This window comes from Battus philenor, unplaced genomic scaffold (assembly GCF_028537555.1).
Source record: "Battus philenor isolate CCGP_79_NKW_IND1 unplaced genomic scaffold, ilBatPhil1.0.hap1 SCAF_22, whole genome shotgun sequence".
In the NCBI taxonomy this organism is placed as follows: Eukaryota; Metazoa; Arthropoda; class Insecta; order Lepidoptera; family Papilionidae; genus Battus; species Battus philenor.
This window is the reverse complement of record NW_027181685.1, coordinates 13,340,883-13,367,495: the sequence shown is the minus strand read 5'-3', so window position 1 is coordinate 13,367,495 and position 26,613 is coordinate 13,340,883. Positions and strand designations below refer to the sequence as shown.

Genomic DNA, 26,613 nt, shown 5'->3' with positions numbered 1-26,613 from the left:
AATGAGGCGTCATCAAGTCCGCCCAGTGTCGGCCGCAGCGGCGACTGCTTACCGCTTGCCGCTTGCCGCTTGCCGCCCTGTTTGTTGGCTGACAACTTGCCTGCACGTTCTCAAAGGTTCGTCCAACGACTTCAATCATTATTTAATCGCTGCCTATAATTTTGCTTATTTAGTTTCAACTTCAACGATTATCATTCGCCGGGGTCTCTCGCAGAGCTCGAGCTTGCGACTCTCCGTCGGCAGGAAGATTACAAACGCGAGCGTCAACGATCGGGCCCGAGCTTTATTGTCGGCAAAATATCAACTAAAATATACTCCCGCGCACTCTCAAACACGCTGTGCTTCAAATCAGCATGACGTTGTGCAGAGATCAGAATTTAACGAAAACAATTGTAACGAATTCAGAAGTTCTTCCCTGAACCTCGAACGAGGAACAATGTTTGCTTAATAATTTTCCACGTTCTTTTTTATTTGCCCGCTCCTCTCATATCCATCTTAATATCTTTCACTCATTCTTCTTCTCTCTCTCACGGTGTCTCTCATTCCTATTCATTCCTCTACTTCTCACACGTCGCGGCTTTTCCTTCGCATTTTCTGTCGGACTGCTAAGTTACAGCATTTATTTTGTTTTCAAAATTCATTTAACATTTTTCTTATATTATTTGTATCTTATATCCACATCACATTTTTATTACATCATTTCTTAGTCATAAATTACAAATTAAATTATTTCCCTTTTCCTACTATTATTGTTACATTATTTTTTGATTACATTCCATATAACCTTTCGACAATATTCCAGAAAGATCTGGCGGCTTACCTCTCTGTTCGCCAATGAGGCGATGTTTCTTTCTTCCATCTTTCCGCGCCATCGAGACTGGGCATTTTGACATAAGGACGCCTGACAGCACTGAACCTTTACCTGTTCGGTCGGTATCGCCCGGCTAATGAGTCTACTTGCAAGTGGCGCGGAAACTTCGGAACGCGTTAGCGCTGTAGAAGAAACTCCAATTATATTACTGCCTAGTATGATCGGGACTTGGCGTTCTTTATGAGATACGAGCCAGGACACTTTGCTGACAAATGGCTGCGACCGTGTGCAGCACACGTAGCCTGCTGAACAGTGACGTCGTCTGGAAAATTAATTACGCGGCTCGGTCTCAGGTCGACCAGCGTTTGGTTGTACCGGGTGTGATTGTACTGTAGTTAGCGCAACTACAATCAGTGGATTCTGGTGCCGAGCGGCAGAATCGGGGCAATGAACGCTCGTTTTAGGAGTTGAGCGATCGTTGGCAATTCCAAGTCGTCTGACGCGCGAGTTGGCTGGCCCGCGGCAAAGGCCTGCGTGTTCGATGTCGGGGCTGATTGCAGCTCTGTAGCGGTATTTTATTATTATGAAAAAAGGTCCACTTTTTCCACGCGCACCCAAGTTCAGTATGTTATCTAGGACGACACATCGATACCTATGGCACTGGTCTGTCTGTACGGATGAGGCACGGACGGGTGCGAAAAGAAAAGCAAGCAAGCAAAACTAAAAACGAGCGCAAAACATTCGTACGAATCAACCGCAGGACGAGAGGTGTGTGGGAGTGTGCGTGTGGGGGTGGGGCGGGCGCGACCATGTTCGATTGCACGGCCTCTGGAGGTGTTTCCAGGATTCGTTTCGATGTAATTCGCTAATAAAAATATTTAGTTAGTTGACAGATTTTTAAAAGTACCGACGCCGCTTGCTATCTTACTGCTAGCTGCTAGGGATGGGAGGTGCGAGGTGCGAGGTGGAGGCAGGAGGCGCGAGGTGTGGGGTGCGCGGTGCGAGGCGGGCGGCGGCAGACGCGGCGGCACCGCGCGCCAGTCCGCGCCGAGCGACGGGCGCGCGCGATCGTGCGAATGTGTTGCTGCGAGCAGAGAGAGCCGTGCGAGCAGTGCGCGCCGGGCGCCGCATGCCGGCCGCGCGGCGGATGAAGCATGGCGCCGGCGCTGGCGCTGGCGGTGCTGCTGGCGGCGCTGATTGCGCACGGCGCGGCGGCTTGCCCGGCGGGCTGCGCGTGCGGCGAGGCGGGCGCCGCGCTGCGCTGCCGCGGCGCCGGCCTGCGCCGCCTGCCGCCGCTGCACGCGCGCCTGCTGCGCCTGTGAGTACCAAGTAAAATATTTTTTATAACAAAGAACGGAGAAAACGTTCTTGCAGCTTCTTGAACCCATTGCTCTGATCACGAGACGAGCGCAATTTTACATTAGTGTGTGTGTTCTTCCATTTGGTCGCATGTATAGATAAGTATCGATTTCATTCGCAGTACGTAGGAATCCTGAAGGGCTCCGTCGTCACCACGCGTCACAGCTTGCTGAGCAGCTAGGATTGTGAGGGTTGTTAAGCGGTGCTCCGACAATTTTCCGCGAACTCTTCCTTACCGAGGCACATTGGACGCACAGATGTAAAGGAGATTCCGACATGGCTTCGACTAAATCCATTCATTATAAAACTGAGCGATTTTGTACTTTTAAATCTACCTTAAATAACTAAATTCACCAAACAAAAGTCATTTATCACAACGCGGCCAGTTACCAACAGAAAATGCAGCAGGTGCATGGAAGTAGTTGCACACTCTGTCACCTGCGGCAAGCGAGCTCGCTGCAGGTCACACGTCGGCACCGATGGCGTCAGTTGCCATCTGGTGTGGCAGCGGCGCGCTCTCGTGCAGACGAGGAACACGTAGCGCGCATACAACGTAGACTCGCATAGCCACTTCTTTGCTTTTTTTTAAACATATGTGACAGACAACACGCTCGAACCCGGAGCCAGAGGTCGTGTTCGCGGCGCTCGCCACTCATCCTTAACATACAACTAGATCGCGCCAAAGCCTGCGCGGGGGGTGGGGCGCGGGGGCGGGACTCCGCGTGACGTCAGCCGCCGCGGGGCAACGAACTCGACAACAATTGCTACATGCACACGTATATATTGTTGATATCGGAGATCCTCTCGATCCGATCGCCTCCCGGCGGCGCCGGCCGCCCCCTCTCGGCCCGGTGTCGCCGAGTCATAAGTATCTAACGCCGTTAAAGATAAAGAGCTTTGCGATATTTTCCAACAGCGTGTGCTAAGGGTGGGAGGCTACGCAGCGCACGGAGTACACGGACCTCTTGCTCTGGATATTCAAAAACGTAAGTTTTTCCTATTCGTAGTGTAACGGTAACCCGGTGACCGTCTGTTCCACACAACTTCGCACGCGGGTCAGTTAAGCGGCTGTGCGCGGCTGGGCGCAGCGGAGCGCTTGCTTGTGCTGCTCGAGGGGGCTTCCGCGAGCCCGAGCATTTTGTTTATTATTTACATCACCTTTATTACGGTCCACGCAGCTGGGACCCTCCTTATTGCGGCACGGACGTCAGCCCCTGCAGACGCTAGTTTAACTTAAGACCTTCTGAGCCCAACAGTGGATGTCTTTCGACTAAGACGATGATACTATGCACTTGCAATCTATAAGAGTTCAAAAGATGCCGGACGCGCGCGGCCGCCGAGCTTGTTGAGCACTCGCGCGAGCTTTCTGCACCCGGAGGAGGAGAGGCGCGCAGGGAGGGGAATGATGGATGAGCGCAATAACACGAATCCCCCCCCCGCCTGCCGCCCGCCCCCCGCCGCCGGCGAGGTCGCGGCCCCGCCTCCGGCGATTAATAACCTTCTTACAAATGTTTCGCGAGGGCCGCCCGCACCGCTTATCGCATCTCATTACAACGCATTCATAAACTTGGATGGCAGGCGCGCCGCGTTCGCCTCTTGTTTTATGTAAAGAGTTCTGTCGAAGCCCTGGCCGGTATAAACGCGCGCCCGTCTCACGCTCCGGTCGCAGCTCACGCCGACCTGGATGTGGAGCAGGCGACAGTTTAGTTCACACTATTTTAGGATTCGTTAAAATATTTTAAAACGTATCTGAATGACCCATTACGTAACGTTAACGTATCTTAAAACGGGCGGAGGAAGTCTACCAACTAATCTAGCGACGACGAGAACTACGAGCGCCACGTTCAGTACGGCAGCGTGGTGTTGTTCTGCGGCAGGCGCACCATGAAATACAGAAATTTGCATCGTTCCTGCGTTGAAGCCAAGCCGCAAATACTGCATTGCCCTATCGACACAACGAGCATCTCGGACGCGAGCTCGGCTTCTTGTCTCAAGTGATCGCTGTGGGCACTATATCATGGCGGGTGCAAGTGAACAAGAAAAAAAGCAATGAGGTCATTTCAGCGAATAAGCTCTTGTTTGCTTGCGGTGCAGAGAAGATCCACCGCTTGGCTCCGCGCGTCAGGACGCGATGTCAAACAAACCTCATGCAGCGCACGTCTGGCGCCGGTCGGGGGCCTAGTCCGGTTCTCGTCGACGCTTTCGCAAAACAAGACGCGTGCGCGGCATGCGGACGGCTCTCGGTGCTTTCATTCGCATAGCAATGAATCTCAGTTCGATACGTCAATGACATGCAAACGAAATAGTGTAGGAGTACACGAGGCACCAGCCGTAGCGGTTCAGTAGTACGATCTCTGCGTCCACCGTAGGAAGGTAGAACAAATGACAAAAATGATAAACATATCATAGCTGCGCCGGTGCCAGATGAGCCCGGTTTGATATAAAACAGGATCGAATTGTGCTCCCTACAATGAAGGCCTCGAACTTACCATGACGATACAGAGCTCCGCACGCGTCCTGTCTGGAGACTTTTGTGTGTTTTGTATTAAATTTCACAAATGTCATCAAAACTGTAAGAACTATTCGTCCCCAAGCTATATTATCTCATCTCTATAGTAAAAATGTTTCAATAGTTTGATTAATGATTTTTTAATTGATCGCGTGATAACTCACAAGTGTGACGCGACGTTTATCGTAGAGTCGCGCACAGTTGCACACAACGGAGTTACTAATTTCATGAAGATGATAGAAAGCTACAGAAAGCTTGTCTTTATAAGGTCACTCTGTCTCCTAGGGATGGACAGAGATCTGTTAGAATTCTTGCTCAGCAAAACTGCCTCGGCGGTCATCGTCAGCAATCTCTCGGCTCCCTCGACACTACGCCGGAGGACGTGCCGGGGATAGGACGTGACGCCCAGCGTAGCTTAATAGTTGAACCGAGTCACTGCAATGACGTGTCCGTTGTTGAGCGGCTTGTCCGCGGCACAAAAATTCATTTCCTCCAAGTAGTTCGTAGTTAAAACAAACCGACCAATACATATAACAACAACTCGAGTCGCGTGACGTCAGAGCGCTCCTGCGGACGCGTGCTGCCTCTCAGCGCGTTCAATCGAAAGATAAAGGATCCCGCGAAAGGGACATCGAGCGCGGAGTCCCCGCCACATGTCCACATTGTAACACCATCTTCAAAATCAAATGCGCTGTATGAAGTAGCTGAAGCCTCGTGTCCTGAAACACTCGCTGAGGCTGTAGATGAGTTTTTACGAAGTTATGTATTTTATTAAAGTAATTGCAAACTAGGTTTATACTAATTTGAACAACGTATTTTCTTTGAAGCGTAATGGCCGCCCCGGCGCGGCGCCGCGTCCTCTGGTTGCGCAAGTCGGTCCGCGCGTGCTCGCGCTGCATGCCCGTCCGCTCGTCCAGTGGTGCCGCGTGCTTTTGCAACAACAACAAATGGCTGCCTGCAATCGATAGATTCGCTTGAAACCAGATCGTCGCCTAATTCGAAAGCGCGCGGGTGAACTGGCAACAGGAACAGAGCGCCGGGTGCGCGCATGCTAGGAACATTAAAAAGCTACTTCACATGTACATTTTATTCACAACAGTTATTACACACAATAGTTAATATCAAAGAGAGTTGGTGCAGTAAATAAATATAAATCCTCTTAAAAATATTAAATCCTTCCCAAAAGTAATCAGAAACTAATTAATGGATCATTTGATATTTACGTAATTAAAACATTAGCGAAAATCAAGTAACGTATGCCTGTCTGTTTAACTCGAGGGCGTCGATGGCGGATGTGCGGACAGAATGGGAACGTATCTTTTAATCCCAAGTACGACAAACAAATGCGTACATTGATTTGCTTGCCGCACTTGGGTTGCGTCGGTGTAACAAAATAAATGCTTATTTATTTCATTGCTCCGTCGCAATGGGTTTCTTGACACTGATCTAATTACGTTTAATTTAAGTAAGCGAGAGATATGCAAGAGTGTGTTTATTATGATGACATCTTAGTGTTATTATTGCGATGCTACTGCCATTGCGATGGTCTCACAGGATCGAGATCCCATTCGAGCAAGACGCGGCCGCGTGAGGACGGAGACCTACTTGTTCCCTGTTGATGTTCTTGCTGTCATCCAGGGGGCTTTTGCAGCTTCATCGGAGCTGAGTTGAGGGAGCGGGAGGGTCCGTGAAGTTAAAAGAACGGAGTGATGAGATGCGCGTTTGTTCCGCAGGGACGTGTCGGACAACAACATCACGGCGCTGCCGGGCGACGCGCTGCAGCCCGCGCCCGCGCTCCGCGACCTGTGAGTACCGCACGCGGCCCACGCGGCCCACGCGGCGCTCGCGGCCCACGCGGCGCACGCGGCACACGCGCCGCACGCGGCCCATGCAGCGCACGCTACCACTAACACCCGACGCATCAACCACCGCTAACAGACTACTAAACGCATGCCGAGGACACGGCCTTCCTAAAACAGGAAGGACCAATAATTAACATTGTATGTTTTCCTACAAAATGTTCTAAACGTAAACAAATTAATACACCGGTTTAGCGGGCGCCCTTCACCTTCGTCCGGCATCGCCGCGCTTCCGTGCCCGAAGGGCGGAATGACTGCTCACCAACCGGACCTTCCGCCGTCACAACACATTTTTGAGGCTTTTAGAATAAATTTGTTTTTATTTTAGGTCACACCGGCGCATTTTCCGAACGCCCCGTTATATTTGTGTAGTCACAACCTTTAGTGAGAAGCTCTACATCGAGAACGACGAAATACCTGGCCGGCCGAGCCTCGTCGTGCATTTAAATTACTTTATTCGGCGAGAAGGCCCGCGGGCCCGCGCCTGCTGTCCCCGCAGCGCTCGGCTCATTTCACGGCAATCGGTCTCCGCTGGTCGGTTTTGAAATGTCCGAATGTATTTTACTGCTTGATCCAAAAGGAAGTACTTATTGTTAGTGTTACGCGTTAAGAAATAGTTCCTTTCCTGATATTCCTTGTAAGATCTTAACGTGAATCGATCAAAGTTAACCCCGAGCCATTCAGGACTTTACACTTGAAGAGGGATTATAAACGTGTCATAGGATAGCAACGCAAGTTCCTACGCCGCGAGCCTTCCTGTCGAATCGTTCCCGCCGGTGTAGTAAAGGGCGCGCTAATTCTTCCTGCCGTCCTTTCAAAGCTCATGTTCCCAAGCAGCCTGACCCTGGTGTTTGCATCACGCATTTGCACCTTACCTTTCCTTACCTTGTCGTATTAGACCCCTAATGGCCCGAAAATAAACTCGGTCCTTTTCACAAATGAAACCAGCTTTTACGTCTCAAGTAGAAGTCGAGCCGTGATGCACAACGACAAAAACCTGCAGCCGCGTGCCCACGCGAGTGCTTATACATATGGAGAATCGATATCAATCCAGACAAGAGCAAGAGAATTTACTTCAGTAAAAGGGAATCTCACAGAGCGATGCAGTCGAACGCTTCTTTGTCGGCACTATGAGGCTCTACTCCATGCCTAACTGGTGATCGGACAGGTGCTACCCGCTCATGTGCGAAGCTGACTGGAGCGCACGGTGTGTTGTCAAATCATGAGTCAAATTTAGCCGGTTGTTAGTTTCTGAAACTCAGTCATCCAAAGGCACTATTCAGGCACACCGCGTTGCACCGCGCTCAGCACTTGTGTCTCAACTGCAAGTCGTAGGACAACATGACCGAGCCTCTCTAATGGCAGTATAGCCACTATGTACATTACATTCAACACCCGTTCAGTGAAGTACCCGCAGTTGTACCGTGTAGCGTGTGAGCGCGTGTGCGTGTGCGCGTGTGTAAGCCGGTGCCCGTGCGCAGGAACCTGTCGTCCAACCGCGTGGAGGCGGCGGCGGGCGCGCTGAGCGGCGCGGCGCTGCAGCGGCTGCGACTGGACGGGTGCGCGCTGCGCCGCGTGCCGCGCGCCGCCTGGCCGCGCCTGCAGCTGCTGTGAGTACCGCAGCCCCTGGCACCTCACCCCTCATCTCCGCCGCTCGCTGGATGTACTTTTAGGAGACATTTCCCGACGAGCCGACGGCTCCATTTCACAGCCGTTTGAAAGCCAACCGGCCTCGCCGGAATCGCCGTCGGTTCGGGTATCACGGGAGTCGCCAAGCCCAGATCATTTAAAGGCAGCGGCGTTGCTGGAGTTTAATTCGCCACTTCCGCTCCCAGCTGCACCATGTTCCGAAATGGCAGTAATGTTAGTACATAACAGCACAGTGCGGCTCGCCGATCACCCTTCACAAGTAACATAGCAGCGGACGTCATCGACGAGTGATGGTCTAAACCGAGGTCCCCAAGATCCCTGGATGACCCTGCCACATTATAGAACATTCGTTTACGCGACCAAGGAACTCGCAATCCGGTGAAATTGACGTATGTAGCGCCCGGTCAGAGAATTCTCTGATCAGGCACGCCACCTTGAAAGTAATTTTGGGCACCCCTTGCGCCTGATCCCTTCGAAGCGGAATATTCAAATGCCACGTAGACACGTGTAAGTCACAACAAATAAGACAACGACTCTAAGTCAGCGCGCACTGCTCGTAAGTAGTTGTCCCTTAGCGCAATGTAAATCTATTGACAACTGGACCTCTCTCTCTGCCGTCGCTAGGTCTGCTCTTTGAGAAGCAGGATGAGTTAGTTGTTGCCGGGCGGCGGTGTGTACGACGCGACCGTGACAGACACAAGTACAAATCGAACGTGTGTGCCGAGAGTTGCCACGCGGAGACGTTCAAAGAGCCTCATCCAAGCGAGATCGGCCTCACCAGGAATTTGAAACAAAAATCTACAAAAGCTGTGCGTTTGTATGCTTTGTTTTAATCTTTAAATCTCCGGTGATCATGTAACAATTGCCGTCGATGTCTTCAAATACACTTTTTTTTGCACGAAAATTAGAGTATGGCCACCGATTGTAACGCAACTTCTCACGCGCAACAAAACATTCCAACAAACAAAATTTTATTCATTTATTCATATTATTTGCCACTTTAAAACAATTGCAACGACCAAGTGCATCTCGTACGTCACGGGGAAATGTTAGTACATTCCATTTCTATAGAAAGTGGAATCAAATTTAGGTAAAATTATTTATAAAAGGATTCCAGCCAAAATCATCCGAAGCAACGATCGAACGAACACTTACGACACAGCGAGCGCCTGTGACGACAGCGATCACTAAGCTGTTCGCCTCCACCATCATCAACTCACCACAGCTCACCCTCACCTCACCCTCAACCTCACCCTTTTTTGTTTAAAAGCCACTAATAGCTATCCTATTAAAAGTTCCCTAGTGATCATTGTGTTTATGGAAAGGAATGCGTACCGCGAGGGCGGCGCGCGCGGGCTCTCGGATGGCCACAGCGAATCCATCTCAAAAACAAATCCGTATTCAATTTTCCAATTGACGAAACTAATGTTATTTTCTAACTCGGCAAACGCCGTCGATCGCCACATTCTTGTCGCAGCCGGGCGCCATCGCTTAGTGTTTCCGTTATAAATATTTCGCCTGACTCCGTAATTTCCCCGGGCGTGTGTTGGTTTACGACTCGGCGTACAGCAAGTGCGTGCGGCAGCGTCATGCCGGCCATTAGCGCGATGACGGGCGGCCGCCAGCTGCCGCCAGCCGCTGCCGCCGCCGCGGCGCGGGGTCACTGCACGTCCGTCAGGCAGTATTTACACGCGGCAGCGTATGGCGATGTTTACAAACACGGCCGGCGACCCGCACCCCGAGTCTCGTGCGGCTTTGATTTGACGCGAATTACAATCGCTTCGGCGTCCTCCTCTCCCGCACCGCGGCCTCCGAGGTTGGGGAGCTCACATTACGGTTACGGTAAATCCTTGCGGTCGGCGCAGCAGGGGGCAGTCGCCTTTATCGATCGATGACGTGAACCCGGGGAGGGCGGCGACACAAACACAAAGTGGTCTCGTGTGATGCTGCGGCAGCACTACTCTCCCCTCCGTGAGCCTCGTCCAATGCTCAGAGGCACCGGCGCCTACTGTTAGACATCCTGGCACTGGCCTGGCCTGCAAAGTACAGGCGTCGGCGCGTTTTAGTAAATAAGGATCCCACATCACTCTGTACTCGATAAAGAAGCTAAATATCCGGGTAAATAAAGAATTTGGCCACCAAAAAAGGGCCAGAATTATTGCACACAATGTACACTAGCTGTCAATGCGGGCGCAGGTGGGCGCGCGCGGGGCACTCATTACGTCAACAGCTAATTTACTTTGTGTTCGGTGTCGTTATTATCTGCGTTATTAGCTCGTCGCGTTAGGCCCCGGCCGGCGGCGCGTGGGCCGCGCACGCGGACGCTTCCAAAGGAAACGGTTTGCTTATCGCGGCCCGGGCGGCGGGTTATTTTCACCGTTTGATCTCCAGCGAAATGGACGTGTTTTGCTTTGCAATACAAATGACATGGTCCGCGTGACGCGGGGCCGCCGAGTGCGCGTGTGCGTGTGTGTGCGCGTGCGCGACGGCGCGGCCCCGCAGCGAGGCCGCGCGCCGCGTGCGCATGTGCGTGTGCGTGTATGTAGACGAACATAAGTGCATAGCAGTCGCGTGTACTCGCGCGCACTGTGCGGGTGCACGCGCGTGTGTGCGGCGCGCCTAACGCGACCGCAAGCGACTGCGCCGACCTTGACCCAAAGCTCCGAGCACCCCTTAACACGTTTAGTGTTTTCGAGGCGTATTAAAACTGTTTACGTACTAAAAAAAGTTAATAAAATTATTTAATCGCATCCTCCTATTAAATCCGTTTACAATAATGACACGTGCGCGTCGTGAGCATCGGCGCGGCGCGTGACGCGCAGGCGCTGGAATCAAATTGAGCTCCTTTCGTCGACATCCGTCAGTTGAAAACGAAGCTGCGCGAAAGCTTTTCACTCGTTGACGTCATTTTTGTTTAATTTCATTTATGAAACCAAAACGTTGTATTAACGGGCACAAACTTATGAAGATGTTTTTTAAAAGATGCTTTTAAAATTCAATTCAACAGACGTGTTGTTGTTCATGTATTGCCGCTCACGTGGAGCTGTGAAACAGTAGGGACCGTTACCGAACACAAAGGAGCGCTCAAAGCTCCACCGCAGCAGGAGACCGGAACACCTCTCCGCGCCGCCCGGGACTCTGGTGGGGCACCAGGGGCGTGTAGCGTTACTGTACTCCTGCGAATCAGAATTGCCGGCTGACTCGGCTCCAGGTGTAATTGGCACCGGTGAGCGAGACGTGTCGGATCCCGCGGGCCGCGGCGTCGCCTCCTTCGTGTTCTCCTCATACTGAACTAAATTGTCAATTTACAATAATAAAATACAAATGTATACGATAATCAGTATGGAAGCAAAAAGCAGGACTGGCCGGGCTACTGCCGCACCGGTTTGTAGTTCGTGCCTAGTCTTTTCTGATTAGAATCAAACCACCTGCCGGAGCGCAACGCGCGCAGTGACGCGGCTAGTTTTTACTTTAAATATTAATCCACGCGGCCAAAGCAAAATCCCGTACACAAGAGTTCAGTTGTGATGTCATCCTAATATCATGATCATGTCTGTCGATAGATGTCCACAGCAAGGTAGGTCTTTCCCAAAGATCACCCGTCATCCGAATATGTCGCTGCATATAAATTTTAAGGCCTCTCTGACTTCGTACAGCCTCCCCCGGCTTCCGAGCCCTGTTTACTTTGCGGTGTAAATTGTTGTTACAAGCTGCCGATATTTTTTGTCGCCGTGTGGGAGTCGGCGTCACCGCGCGTATGATTAACGAGCCTCCCGGCGGCGCGCGGTCGACCTCTCGCCCGGGAAATGACCTCAAATCCGTTCTCTGGGTTTGAATTCGGTCATTTTTTGTACTTTTTTTAGAAAAACTGCGATTAATAAAGTTCAAACAGCGGTTCACAACTACATATACATTTGTTCGCTCGCAAGAGAGTACCGAAGTCGGCAAGCTTGCGGCCGCGTCTTTAAATCGTAATGGCGTGTTCAAACTATTCAATATCGAATCTCTAACAGCTGCGAAACGACGAGGCAGAGTTTCCTCCCGTCGAACTCCGACGGACCGACCGACGGTGCGACCAAAGGCTGCGCCCCGAGAAGCGCTATTTGTACAGTTCTTTTTTGCTATTTTTTTAGATTTCCGCGCGACGCTCCACTGGATTTTTGTCTGATTTTAGTAAAAGAGCACTCGTTACTTAAGTTATGGGAATATTTGTTACCGGGCCGCGCTAACGAGCTTCAAGTCGTGATTGTAAGCGCTCATGCCCCCGCTCGCCCCCGCTTGCCCCCGTCCGCCCCCGCTCACCGGGGTCCACCGTAACAAGCGGAGCGACGTCGTACAACTAGTAACTATTCAGAGGCCGTCTCTTACTCCTACAAATATTTATTTTCATTGTATCCACAAGTAATTCTATCGATTTAATCCTCGTGTTCCGTTGTTCACGTCGAGGGGCAGTTCGCCACCATCGCTGTGTGTTTAAGCTTTTGTCGATTTACGACCAAATTAAAAAGCAGTTGATCGTCGTCTGCGCCCCGGCGCGGCAGAACTCTTGGCGGTCGTGCTGCTCGCGACCGTTGTTGAAATGGTCAACTCTGTCAGGGGCTACGTCGCGCTCTCTATTGATTGATTTAAAAAACATACATTGTACTAAAATTATCTAAATAATCTGAAGCTAAGTAATACCCACCGCAGCCGTGTGTAGTTTAGGCTAGATCTCATGATTAGAATCAGGAAGTGGCGTGCCAACAACTTCAGTGCCATATTCGGATAATACGGGAGCCAGGTTACGCCACGAGCGAGGATCGAGTCGTTAGCGCGTTCTAGGCGACGTTCGAGAAGTGAGTGAGCCTTACAACGTCATCATCTGCTTGGAGAGTGAGACGGTGCACGGGAAACTCGCCTTAAAGAGCACTGCTCTCGAAGACGGTGATGGCAAGACCTACCGTAAATAGGTCCCTGCCGTCGGGCAGGGGTACTGCACCCATAGGTGTAACCTAACGGGTGGGAATTTTAGCGACAGTATAATCAACAAATTAAAAATAACTTAGAGAGGGGGTGCACTAAAATTATCATCATAATCATTTAATTTCAATCTTTGATTTCATATTAAATATAGTCTTTGACTGCGGAAAAAATGGAAAGTAACGTAACGTAAATTCACGTTGATTTACGTTAGATATTTATTGAGTCAATAAATTTCGAAGCCCCGACAGCGAAGTAGCCTAATAAATTTATCCAAGTTTGTACATGTCAGCAGAGGCGAGACTTCGGTCGCAGCCGGAGCGAACCCGGGGCGCAGTCCCCGGGGCGCGGGGCGCAGTCCCCCGGGGCGCGGGGCGCGGGGCGCAGCGCCGACCAGCGGATGAGTTATCGGCGCTCCGAAATAAACGTAACGCGCGCCCTCAGCTCAACACACGACGTCGGGAAACTTGTTTACCGTTTGCTTCGAGAAATACAAAAAACTTTTTTTCTAAACTCAGGGAAAAAGTGGCGTGGCCAAAACTGGACAAAAATAAATGGCTTTGGATTTTTGACGAGACAAACGATTTAATCGGCGCAACGTTTTTGCATTCCACAGATTCACCGCACGGGTATTGGGCCGTCGCGTTATAGAAAGTGGCTGCGTGCGGTGCTCGTGGCAGGCGACCTGCGCAGCGAGGTTAAATAGGCCTCCTTGCAATTTATAATCCAACCAAAAACGATACATTGCCGGTGCTCGGTTCGTGGTCAGCACAACACTGCGCTATCATTCTCATCACGCGTTACGTTTAGCTTTAGCAGCTGGCCAGCTTTAAATAAAAAGAAAATAAAGTTCGTCGTTCAAAATGTTTTCAATTTTAAACGGAAATGAAACATCTAACTACCACGTCTTATCTTTGTAGTTGACACCTAAAAGAAGGAATTTTTTATTGTATTGTTAAAATGCGCTAACCCTGTATAGTTTTAAGAAATGATTTCTTGCGAAAAGTATACAAACGCACAAGTTTTGTAAAAGATAGATAAGAAAAAGCTCTGTCAGCGCCCGTGTGCACGCCGACGTGTGCGTGCATATACTGCGGTGTAGCCGCCATCGACCGGTGAGGGCTGCTTTTTGGTCTGTTGGGAGTGGTTGCGTGTGCGCAGGTCTGTGGCAGACAACGAGCTGCAGCAGCTGGAGGAGGCGGATGTGAATGGCGCGCGCGGGCTGCGCGTGCTGCGCGCGTCCAGCAACCGCCTGCGCAGCCTGCCCGCTGCGCTAGCCGTGCTGCCGCGCCTGCAGGCGCTGTGAGTGCACAGCACCCCCTCCACACACCCCTTGCGCGTACACTCCCCTTCCATATAGCATCGCATAGCTACAAGTAACCGCATGCATCGCCACTAACCCGCCGCCTGCCGCACGTACGCGACGCGGCCGCTTACAGCGCCACCGCCCCTCATGTTGCAAACCTTCGAACAGCGCGCCTTGTCCACGAGAAGAGCAGCTGTAATATTTGCAAAACTTGTTCTGGTAATGGGATCTCTCTAGCCGGCTGCCAGCGAGCCTATGTTCTCCGCGCCGCATCAGTTCTCAGGACCTTCTGTGATCTGTTCGTACATATTTTGATTATACTGACCCCAAAGCATCCAGTTGTTATGTCATACCAAATGGGACCGTATATCTAGCCCGAGAATATTGAGTTGTTTACGGTAGATCTTGCTTCCACTATCCACCTCCGAGCGCGGTACTCATGGTACTTGTCACAATTGTAAGAGATTGGAGTGCAGATGGTGCGTGTTTGTGCGCAGGGACCTGGGCGGCAACCTGTTGGTCGAGCTGGGCGCCACCGCCTTCCCGCCCCTGCCGGCGCTGCACACGCTGTGAGTATCGTCATCGCCTGGCTGCCGGTCTTTATAAATTTTGGAAGAAAAAATTCACGAAAAAGGTAATAACGAATGCGCCGGCACAGCGCCCGAGTTCCCTCTCTGTTTGTCTGCCGTTCGCACCACCCTTAGCACTTTGTCCATAAGATCGCGGCCGCGTGGGCGATCATCATCTTCATCGTCATGCCAACCGATAGTCGGCCACAGCAAGGCGCCCATCGCCCCGATGACTGGTCTTGTACAGTCCGAATTCAGCGACATCCCACGGTTTTAACTTTGTCGTCGATTAGCCAGCAGCATTTAGCAGCTGCTCAGGCCACGACTACGGGCTCATGGCTGCCACTGAAGAGACTTCCGACCCCAAAGACTTTCACGCGGATGTCGTCCTTACAAAACGCACACACGCGCGCCGCAGCCCGGCTCGCCTCCCGCACCGCACAGACAAGCGTTTCCAGCGTTCTCACTTAGTCAAGGCTTCTGCGAAATGGCTGGGAGGAGGGCGACGCGTTGGGGGCGGGGGGTGGGGGGGATGGCGTCGTAGTTACGGCCCGCGTTTATTGCCCCGCTGCGCCGTCGGACCCGTTGACTGGCAATTTGTTAAACAAGATTAAATAACACATAAACGGTGGTAAGGTCGGCGGTATGGTGAAAAAAGCTTCCAAATGTAGTCTTCACGCCCGAAAGTGATGCGGCGGTCGAGTTGCTAATTAATATTACTTAAATTTGATTCGCTTATATTTTATTTCACTTTGGATTATTTATTTTGATCATAGAAGCGAAATGAAGGATGAAAAGTACGGAATTTAATAAAAACTAGTGTAATGTTTCAGTTCCTCTCTCGCATATTTGAACTTAAAAGTAAACTACGAAAGTTTACACCGGAGCCCTGACCTGAGAGAACCCGCAAAAACTCTAAAATTTATGATAAATTTCCTAAACGTTTTCTTAAGACGGCTGTGACTGTAAAGTACAACTGCCGAACTTGAATGATGTCTCGCGCCGTTTGAAACAAAGAGCATCTCTGCGCTCCCAACGCTCTCTAAGTCTAAGAGATCATTCTCAAGCCGCACTATCAGCTAAACATGTTTGCATTGTGGGACGTTTGTGATTAAATTGCAGAACATTTTACTGTTATTTGTTGTACTTTAAAAGAGTAACTGTTTCTTGCCAGCTCCTCTCAGCAGGTCAGCGTTCCGACTGATGTTAGCTTACTGCTTATAATGTTGTAATAATCGACGATTCAAAAGTACGTAAATGCCTACTTGAATAAAGATATTTCGAATTTGAATCTGCCGGTCGATAATGGAAATGGAGACGTTCCCGTATGCCGAGTAATACGGAGCAGCAAATAGACAACCGCTTCAGGGGAAGACGCCGCGCGACGGTCGCGGCCGGCGCGTCCCAGATAAACTAACGGCCACAACACCGGCCAGCTAGTTTCAAAACCCCCAAACGACGCGGTGGAATGAATGACGACTTGTTGCGTACGGAACATTTCCATCAAAAGGATTGTAGCGGGCGGCGGCGCTGCGCTCTGCGGATGCGTTGCGCAATGCACTCGGGTTATTCCGGGCCGGCGCCGCCCCGGTCGCCTGCGGGCGGGCGGGGGCCGCGAAAGTCCGCATCGATCGCTGCAGCGGCGCGCGCGTGTGTGTGCGTGTGTGCGCGTGTGTGCGCGCCCGCTGCCGGCGCGCGGACCAGCCCGGCCGACACGCATCGCGCCTTCTGTAACGGCCAAAGGAATCGGGTTGCGCAACCAAAACATAAATTCGTCTTCATCAGACGCGTTTCTTCCGCGCGCCCAAGTGAGCGCGTCGAGGAGCTTCATAAGGCTGGCGAGGGAAAGTACGCGGGCTGCAGTCGCTCGGCAAAGGTCACAGGGCGGCTGCGCGCGCGCGTCGCGGACGAGAGGAGGGGGCTCCGCGAACAACTCACGCCGGTTGCAGCGCCGTCGGCTTTTTATCTTTAATTGTCGACCCGCAGAGCCGTCGCGTTTCACATATAACTAACGAGCTCGCTGCCGGGCCACGTCTCGTGTCAATGAGTCATCTTTGAAGAAAAGTAGCGGGTTTTTTGCGTTATCACAAATATGAGGACACAGAGACACGTGCTCTTTACTCTAATGCTGCCTCCCGCTCGCACGGCGCACACACGCACGCCCGCGCTCACCCACACGTGCGACGAGTGGTGTGGGTATTTGTTCTATTGCACAATTTGCTCCAAGAGAACGTGTTTCCGTTCGCTTTGAATACTCGTTGTTTTGAGAGCAGCCTCGCCATGTACCTCTGTGTGTACCGTTCTGTGCGCGGCAAAGAAACAGTCGCGCCACATGCTCTCGCAGTACCGGCGTGGTGTTCCTCTTCAGACAAGAGAGAGTCTTCAAAGGATTGTTGTATCCAAACATTTTGAAACATTTTTACGACAGCCACTCAAATGGAACAACAAATCGTCGAGACTTGTTGCTTCGTGCAGCTCGGCACCGGTGCTAGCCGCGCCCGCTCGCCCCTCTGTGTTTGCGATATGATGAATGCTCTTGCGTAGGCGGGGCCCCGCACTTAGCGCGTGCTGTTTGCCGGCAGGGTGCTGAAGCGCAACCGCATCGCCTACATCGACGAGCGCGCCTTCGTCAACACGCCGGCGCTGCGCGTGCTGTGAGTATGCACGTGCGCACTCTTCCACTCACACACGCACACTCACACGCACACACACGCGTTCTCACACACACATTCGCTTGGTCTGGCGCGGCTGACTGTTCTGTTATCGGCAGGCGGCTCGAGGACAACCTGCTGACGGAGCTGCCGCCCGCCGTGCACCGTCTGCCGCTGCTAGAAGATCTGTGAGTACACGCTGCTGAGCTCTGAGGGCTACTCACGAGGCCACACGAGAGACCGTCGCATATCGGCCAGCTTTTCTACAGTCGCAGTCAGAAAAGTGGCAAGAATTTCTGGGACCACACCTTCTCGCAGAACAATCGCTTTCCGAAATGGGAGTAAATGTTATTAACAGTAGCTAATAACGCTAACCGAGACAACGCTTGGCTCACTCCAGCGCTCTTGAATAAAGTTGCTGCGTGCCTTTTTTTCGTTAATTTTGCTCACAAATTAGTTACTTCACTTAGAAATGCACGGTATTGAGTTTCACGTGATTAAAAATAAAGTGGACAGCTTGGTGACGTGAATGTTATTAAATATTGACTACAACACGCAATTACCACAAAAACGGTTTTGGAATGTATTTACATAATAATAATGTCTGTAAAATGTAATCGATGCGTTACTGTTCGCAAATATTAGATTTGGTATTAAATCGGCTTGACAAGAAAATTAAATTACGAAATAAGACGCAATGAAAGCTTTTTTATTCGCGATGAATATAGTTATTTAATTATAGTTTATATGGGATTATAGGGGATACAGCGCAAGCCCAGGCCTGTTTTGGGGCGCGCGTGGTCGCTCCGTGCCCGCCCGCTATAATCTCGACGATTACACAATCTGGTAGAAAATAATGTAATGGCTGGAGCGCATACTCGTTAGTAAATTTAAGCTTAATTCCTTTAGCAACCGCTGAGCTCCGTAGTCGTGCCATCTTTTGCTCTAAGCCGAAGTTTTGTTTGGTCACCAGCGACCGCCCGGCCGCCGCTGACTGCCTCCCGCGAGGATTGTATGTTAATTGGTTTGCGATTGAACACGAAGTGCGAGTGCATGCTGTGATGTTGTGGCGCGTGTGGTGCGCAGGTCGCTGGCGCGCAACCGCGTGGAGGCGGTGGGCGAGGGCCTGCGCGCGTGCGGGCGCCTGACGCGGCTGGAGCTGCGCGCCAACCCGCTGTCGGCGCTGCACCCGCACGCGCTCGACCACCTGCCGCGCCTGACCACGCTGTGAGTCACTACTTGCCGCCCCACTCCCGCTGCGTGGCCCCACCCCCGCTGCGTGGCCACATCGTGCGGCGGCATTGCATTTACGTCCAACTCCATCCACCAAACTCTCTACGAAACCAAATTTGAAATTATACCACTAATACCGCTCAAAAGCTCGTTCAAGAGCAAATCCGTGAAGCCATTCGCCTAATTCTTTCTCTGTGCAGCTGGACGACCTTTGGCTCTTGTGCTATTCAATGTACCCTAGACAGCAAATGTCTCCAAAGTGTTTTAATTATATCGCTTAACGTAACCAAAATATTTTAAAATTTTGTTTACGTTAAGCGTTATGTTATCAGACTTGTATTATTACACTTTCCAATAAATAAATAAATAAATAAAATAATTTTACAGTGATCGCTTTATACTGAATTCATATCTCAGCATTGTCTTGTTCTATTACTTTGTGCCTCATCGGTAGGCTCGCACGTGTTCGTTGGCCGTGCATAGCGCGGTCACTCTGAAGCTACTGTAATGCGACAGGCACGCTATGACTTCAGGGTCAAATAGTAATCAATATTGTTTATTATAAGCAAAGTAAATTTAAATGGTCAGTGACGTGAGAGGCTCGTGATCGCTGCTCTCTTAAGTGTACCAGCAAATGAGGTTGGTCGTGTCGGCAGCGAGGTGTCGGAGGCGCGCGGACTGCACGCGCTGCCGGCGCTGCAAGGCGCGGTGCGCCTGCGCACGCTGCGCGCCGAGCGCTGCCGCCTGCGCGCGCTGCCCGCCGCGCTGTGCCGCCGCGCGCCGCAGCTGCGCGCGCTGTACGTACACCGCGACACCGCACCGCACCAGCACACGCAGCACACCCGGCACACCCGGCACATTAGAATCGCTAATCCTCAATCATTCAAGATAAAGGCTTTGCGGAAGTCTCATCCGCATCATCTCCCTAAGTGGTAGTAATATGATCCAGCCTTCTCGGCCGCCCTCGAGTCGGAATGATAAAATGAAATTATTGTCGATCGCATGCCGCGGTCCACTTTCAGACACCGATGGTCGCACGTCGTTTGTGGTGGGGACGTTGGTCATCACGGTGCCCTGTTGCGGCGGCGCTTCTTGAAGTCGAGCCGCAGGTCTGACAAGACGATCGTGCAGAAGAAGGCTACGTCGCTTCAAGCGAGCCGTCGAACGAAACCCGCGGTTCAACAGCTGTCCGATGTGTCTGCAACTTTTAATTTAGTAGCTTCAATGACGTTCTTCAACGTGCAACGAAGCCGGGAAAACTTCAAACGTGCCCATAACAAACTCAATCGAGATATTTTTGGTCGCCACTTTCAGAAAAATTTATACAGCAGAACACTTCGAAACCTTACACTTTAATGAGGGTTTTCTTATTACTTTTAGTTTGATGAACTTCTTAATAGTATATACATATTGCCTTCAAAATCAGCCGACATTCATCCGCTGCTATGAAGGCGTCCGTCACTTGCCACTCTCTACATAAAAATGTTCTGCCGGCATTGAGTGATAAATGAAAGTTACCTTTTAAAATTCTCACATTTGAGACGGAGACACCTATGACATCTCGTCTAAGCGCGAAGAGGGAGCATCTGCCCCCACTCCGATGACCTCGTTCTTGATACACTTTACCATGCTTGCACACTCAGACAGCGAGCACTCTCTATGTTTTTATCTGCGGTGATAAGTCACATACATAAAGCGTGCCGCCGAGCCGGCTGCCGAGCATGCAGTCAGCCCGCGGAACATGATTGTGCGTGTGCGCAGGGAGCTGCGCGGCAACCTGCTGGAGCGCGTGCCCGACCTGCAGAACTGCACCGAGCTGCGCTTGCTGTGAGTAGCGCCTGTTACACCGTCCCACCTCGCACCTCCGCTGCATGCCTTATGTTTAGCGATATTTTTAGATAATATGAACAGACTTGCGGAAATATTACACGCGAGTGGCTGTCCGAGTCGCGCTTACGCCCACCGACTCTACGCAGAGTATCCGCCCCCACCACTTGGAAGCCAAAAAAAGGCCTAAACAATTTCATTTAAAATTCTAGCCCTATGAAACGATGAATGCCAACGAGATAATAATATATGTCCAAGACAAAAAAAGAGTCGATTCGATGTCAGCTGTGTGTGTACAAGGAGCGCGTTGTGGGCCGGCAGGTCGATGTCGGACAACCTCGTGTCGGAGCTGGACGGCGACGCGCTGCGCGGGCTGCGGCGCCTGCACGACCTGCAGCTGGCGCACAACCGGCTGCGCGCGCTGCCCTCCGACGCCTTCCGGCACACGCCGCGCCTTCAGCTGCTGTGCGTGACCGCCCCGCCCCTCACCCGCACCGCGTGCACAATAATACCACTATGCACCTTCTATTTTTCGAGATCTGTACTGTTATTAAGGGAATGTTTGAAAATGGTACTAACAATTACTGAAGCGTGGTTACAAATGCCCGGCTCCCCTTACAGTCGCCTACCTTTCTTTACTCACTGAGGTTCTTCGCAAATGTATGTTGACAGGGGATTCCGTGAGATCTTTCAATTAATTCGACCAATCTTGAACTTGAGCCATCAATTCCACAACAAGTCACTCAAGTCACATCAGGCATACTCTCTTTTTCTTATATTATGGCCAAAGTATTTTAAATTTTCTGTTCGGGGGGAAACGGGACCTGCAGTCCGCGATATTCGCATCTCCAGCGCTAATTTCCACGGCATCGTGGCGCATTTGTTGTCTCACACGTATCGTTCATGTTTCTGCGCACCCGGTGCCCCTTTATAAAGAACACGCTCGATACGCATGGATGCTCGTGGACGAAAGCGAACTAAGTTTGGCAGAACTTTAAATGATAAATTGCTCATTGTTGCTTTAGCGTGTCGTTCAGATTTTGCAATAGTCTCGTTCGTGTGCAGCGACCTGGAGAGCAACCGCATCGAGCACATCGACGCGGAGACCTTCGTGCCCATATCCCGACTGGAGGACCTGTGAGTGCAACCTTTTCGGTGCTCCAATAAAACACGTTCACCACACGCGACTGCCACTTGTCTTTAGAAGTTTTCTTTACTTTCACTGCGTCATCTGCTCAAATGAATATACGACTTAGAGTTTTTATACAAAAAGACACACGTCAGCAAGGTATTGCTCTGGTGGTAAGTGATAACTTATGGAAAGCAGTAATTTTGCCGATGCTGTTCAAATTGGAACACAAGCCCAGGTACGTCGCATTACTGCGGACCAGCAACGTGTCTTGACTTATTCATAAATCCCGCAAATTTTAAATCAAATGCAATCATCCTTATATTACACTACGACGGTACCCCACGGGGCAAGGAGTAACCTCTGGTCGCTACGCAGGAACGTGGGTGGCAATGTATTCCCGCGGCTGCCGGCCGCCGGGCTGCAGCACCTGCTGCACCTCAAGGCGCACAACAACCCAAACTTGCGCCGCTTCCACCCGCCTGCACTCTTTCCGCGCATACAGGTAAGCCTCGCCCCATCACGCCCCTCACGCCCCTCACGCATCGCCACCGCCCGAACCCGCTCGCTCAACATTCCGTTATTTCCAGACGCTTGTGTTGTCGTATGCGTATCACTGCTGCGAATTCATGCCGCTAGCGGAGGGTGTCGCGCCCACGGCAGACAGCGAAGAGAGCGAGGAGGGCGGCTTCAGCGACCTGGTGCTGCTGCCGCCGCAGCGCGTAGACCTGGCCTCCTGGGCCAACGCCACCGACATATGGCCGCATTACCGTAAGAACCATCCTCACCACATGACCAGGGCGCTGTGCCAACTTATTGACGTGGAGAGTTGACTTTTGTTGCAGTGAACGCGACGGCAGCGGGCGGTGCGGGCCCGGCGTGGGGTGTCGACCCGGAGTCAGCCGGCGAGGTGTTCGGCGAGCTGCGCGCCGAGCCGCGCCCCGGCGTGCGCTGCCTGCCTCTACCCGGTGAGACCGTCACCGCGATCATTTAAATAATATTTTTTAGAAAAATGTTGTGTCACTTTTCCCTTTGCAAATAAAACCGCCTCTTATTTAGACATCTTCGCTACAATTTAATGCCTCAATGGACTCCTGTTTATGGTTATGTTTATCACACGATATAACCTGAGGATGCCGAGCTCAGCTATCATGTAACCGAATCCTGTGAGCAGCCACCGGTCGGTTGAGTACTTTAGACCTGCGAAATAATAGCCACATTTATTTTATTCACAGTCCAGGCCTAAAAAAGATTAGAAACACGTGACGCTATGTTATAATGAGCACAAGGGTTACTAGAAGATGACCCTGTCATCTCACCTCACAGAAAGATTTATTTTTTTCTACCACACGGTGACGATTTCTCGTAAATGAGCTGTGAACTGAAGTCGTGTCGCGCGGAGCTGGTCGCCACCGTATGCACGCGTATTTATGTCTCTTTCTGTGAGTTATAACTGTTCCCTCGCCTTCAATAGTGCTTATAATGGAATGAAGTTAAATGACAAGGTCCGTTCCTGCCGTGCGTGGACCTGTTCGACTGGTGGACGCTGCGTTGCGGCGTGTGGGCGGTGTTCCTGCTGGCGCTGCTCGGCAATGGCACCGTCGTTTTTGTGCTGCTATTCAGTCGCAGCCGCATTGACGTGCCGCGTTTCCTGGTCACCAATCTCGCAGCCGCCGACTTCTTCATGGGCGTTTACTTAGGTACCCATCTTCTGTTACTAGATTTCCCATATCATTGTAATAAATAAAGAAACTATTCAATTACAATTAAAGTTAATATGTCGAATAACCACGAGGCGGCGCGCAGGGTTTCTGGCGGTTGTGGACGCTGGCACGCTGGGCGAGTTCCGCGCGCACGCCATCGCGTGGCAGATGTCGGGCGGCTGTCGGCTGGCGGGCTTTCTGGGCGTGCTCTCGTCGGAGTTGTCGGTATACACCCTGGCCGTGATCACGCTGGAACGCAACTATGCGATCACGCACGCCATGCACCTCAACAAGCGGCTGTCGCTGCGTCACGCCGCCGCCGTCATGGCGGCCGGCTGGGCTTTCTCGCTGGCGGCCGCCGCGCTGCCGCTGCTGGGCGTAAGCGACTACCGCAAGTTCGCCGTGTGCCTCCCCTTCGAGACGAGCACGCCCGCTGCGCTCGGCTACGTGGTGGCACTGTTAGCTGTTAACGGTGTTGCTTTCCTGGTGTTACTCGGCTGCTACCTCAAAATGTACTGCGCCATCCGCGGCTCACAGGCTTGGAACTCTAACGACTCCCGTATCGCCAAGCGCATGGCACTGCTCGTTTTCACCGACTTTCTTTGCTGGTCGCCGATCGCTTTCTTCGCCCTGACCGCCGCCTTCGGCGCCCAGCTAGTGTCGCTTGAGGAGGCCAAGGTGTTCACCGTGTTCGTGCTGCCGCTCAACTCCTGCTGCAACCCTTTTCTTTACGCCATACTGACGAAGCAGTTCAAAAAGGACTGCGCGCTCGTGTGTAAGGCCATCGAGGAGTCGCGCGTGACGCGAGGCATCGGGCGCTGCCGGCACTCCTCCAACTTCAGCAACCGGCAGACGCCCGCCAACACCAACAGCCTGGCGGAACGCTCTTCGCGCGGGCAGCACGGCGCGCAGTGCGCGTGCCGCCGCCTGCTGCCGGGCGCGCTTCCGGCCGCCGGCGCGGAGGCGCGCGCGGCTACGGGGGAGGCGAGCGCTGCTGGGCAGGCGCGCGGCACTCGGCTGCTGCGCTGGTTGCGCGCGTGCGGGCAGCGTACGCCGCCGGCAGTGCCGGCACCTCGACCGGTAGCCACGGCGGGTGCGCGCGCCGGCTCGGTGTCGTCGTCGGTGGAGTTTTCGTCGTCGCGCTCGGACTCGTGGCGCACGTACGGGCGGGCACCGCCGCCGCCGCGCCGCGCCGCGTCTTGGTTGGTGGCGCGCAAGACGTCGCAGGACTCGAACCTGTCGTCGTCGCGCAACGACTCGTCCGGCTCGAACGCAACGGCGTCGACGGGCACGTGGCGCACGTCGCGCTCGGGCGGCGGCGCGCGGCCGCGCCTCACGCGGCAGCCGGCAGTGTCTGCGGACGAGCCCCCCGCGTCGCCGGCCGCGCTGCCCGCGCCGCGGCTGCTGCACACCATCCCCTCGGCCGCCGAGGCAGAGCCGCCGACCGACACAGCGGACGCGCACGGCGGCGGATAGACGAGCCCCGCCCCGCTCCCCCGGTGCCCCAGTGTCTTACGGAACCGTCCAATACGCGCGCCGCACTCGGGAATTTGTACTCGGATGTACTGGACCGCGTGCTGCCAGATAAATCGTTTATATTTTGTACAGTATTGCAGCACTAGAGTGTCGACTTCATAAGTATGTACTGTATCGCGACGTGAATATTGTTATTTATTTAGGATAATTGCAGCCGGGCCGCCTGGCTGTGAGTGCGTTGAGGCTGCACGTGCGACGCCTGCGTGTTGTTGACGCCAGTTGTAATAAATCATTCGGCGGTCGTCCGCGCGCGTGCAGAAACAGTATTCGTTTACCAATAAATGCTCAGTAGTTATATCAAGAATTGTTTATAGTTTGTCGTAGATTTTATATGCGCCGGGCGCGAGCCGCACGTCGGCTGCGATATAACGTTTAAGTCAGCGGCTGCCGCCGCCCCGCACCTGTGCCAGATAACACCGTATACAATGAAGTTTTGTATAGTTGTTTATTATAAATATTTATTAAAGTCTACATGAAAAAGAGGAACGGGAGGTTGCGACCCGCCTCTGTGGTTCGTCTCTGCCGGGACTTTCAGGGTCCCGAGAACCTCAGCAGAGTAGAGCTACCGCGACGGATGCCGCTGCCCGCGACGGCACTGCGCGCGCGAATTGCGTGCGTGTTCATTTGAATACACTTGCACGCAGCTCGCTCTCAGAACTAAAAACATCTCTAGCCATGCAGCTTGAGATTTTGTCACCCAGCAACAACATCTTTAGCTATTTTACTTTTTATGTAAAAACACAATTTTAACCCAATATTAACCAGAACATTATAATAAATCTTATAGATATGTCCATATCTGTTATCAGTGTATGCACCACTAATAACGGCCACGCGCAACTTTTGCGCTTAAATCAGTTGTATCGGTAAAAAAAACTAAAGTATTTTGTATGACGGTTTTAAAACTTTTGTGAAGTTAGTGATGTTGTTGTCGGGAAACGCTGGCAGCGAGCGACCGCCGTGCGCGGGTACGCATCGATGGGTGTATGTTACAAATGTAAATTATTTATTTATTTCTACAATACATGACTTTCTTATTAATGTTTGTTTTATTAAAACTTATTTGTCTTCTTCGTCTTTTCTTCTTTTCGTTGAGCGCCAGCCGAAGCGTGCGCTCTTGTTCGAACGTCAGTGTCACTGAGTAGCCGTTCGCTTTGATTTTTTTAGCTACCGCTGGAACATATGTTGCTTTTAGTGTGGTCGGAACAATATAAACAATGCTGTTTAATATCGTAATGTGAAACATTAAACAATATTTTAAAACCAGCATTATGCTTGTGATAATTGCAATTCCTTCATCTCTTGGAAAATATAACTCACAACAAATATTTAATGAATGAATTGAAGAACTGCTTCCACAGCAATGTCTTTGTCCACACACGTCGATACGCCACCACTCCATAGAACTCGGTAAATTACGAAAATCTGACTGTCGCCAACTTGCGCGCAGTACAAAGATGTTTTCTTCCACTAATAACACTACCTTAACACTACCATTTGACCACCTCCGAA

The 26,613-nt window shown here is 51.9% G+C and overlaps 1 protein-coding gene across 1 annotated transcript; it reads left to right on the top strand.

The window, feature by feature from the left end:
* Positions 1-1,965: 1,965 nt before the first annotated feature.
* On the top strand, positions 1,966-25,114 carry rk (rickets). Its single transcript, XM_068766839.1, has 18 exons — positions 1,966-2,129; positions 6,413-6,484; positions 8,020-8,148; positions 13,426-13,434; positions 14,309-14,449; positions 14,951-15,022; positions 17,605-17,676; positions 17,793-17,861; positions 18,760-18,900; positions 19,563-19,703; positions 20,668-20,733; positions 21,055-21,198; positions 21,799-21,870; positions 22,241-22,367; positions 22,453-22,633; positions 22,708-22,830; positions 23,368-23,562; positions 23,669-25,114. The coding sequence occupies exons 1-18, from the start codon at positions 1,966-1,968 to the stop codon at positions 25,039-25,041; spliced, it is 3,291 nt and encodes a 1,096-aa protein (XP_068622940.1). The 3' UTR covers positions 25,042-25,114.
* Positions 25,115-26,613: the final 1,499 nt, after the last annotated feature.

Bases quoted from the DNA above. Each gene is read 5' to 3' on its own strand.
- rk (XM_068766839.1), top strand. From the start codon at position 1,966: ATGGCGCCGGCGCTGGCGCTGGCGGTGCTGCTGGCGGCGCTGATTGCG. The intron at 19,704-20,667 runs GTACGTACACCG...GCGTGTGCGCAG, and splicing joins GCGCCGCAGCTGCGCGCGCT to GGAGCTGCGCGGCAACCTGC. The intron at 23,563-23,668 runs GTACCCATCTTC...GGCGGCGCGCAG, and splicing joins CTTCATGGGCGTTTACTTAG to GGTTTCTGGCGGTTGTGGAC.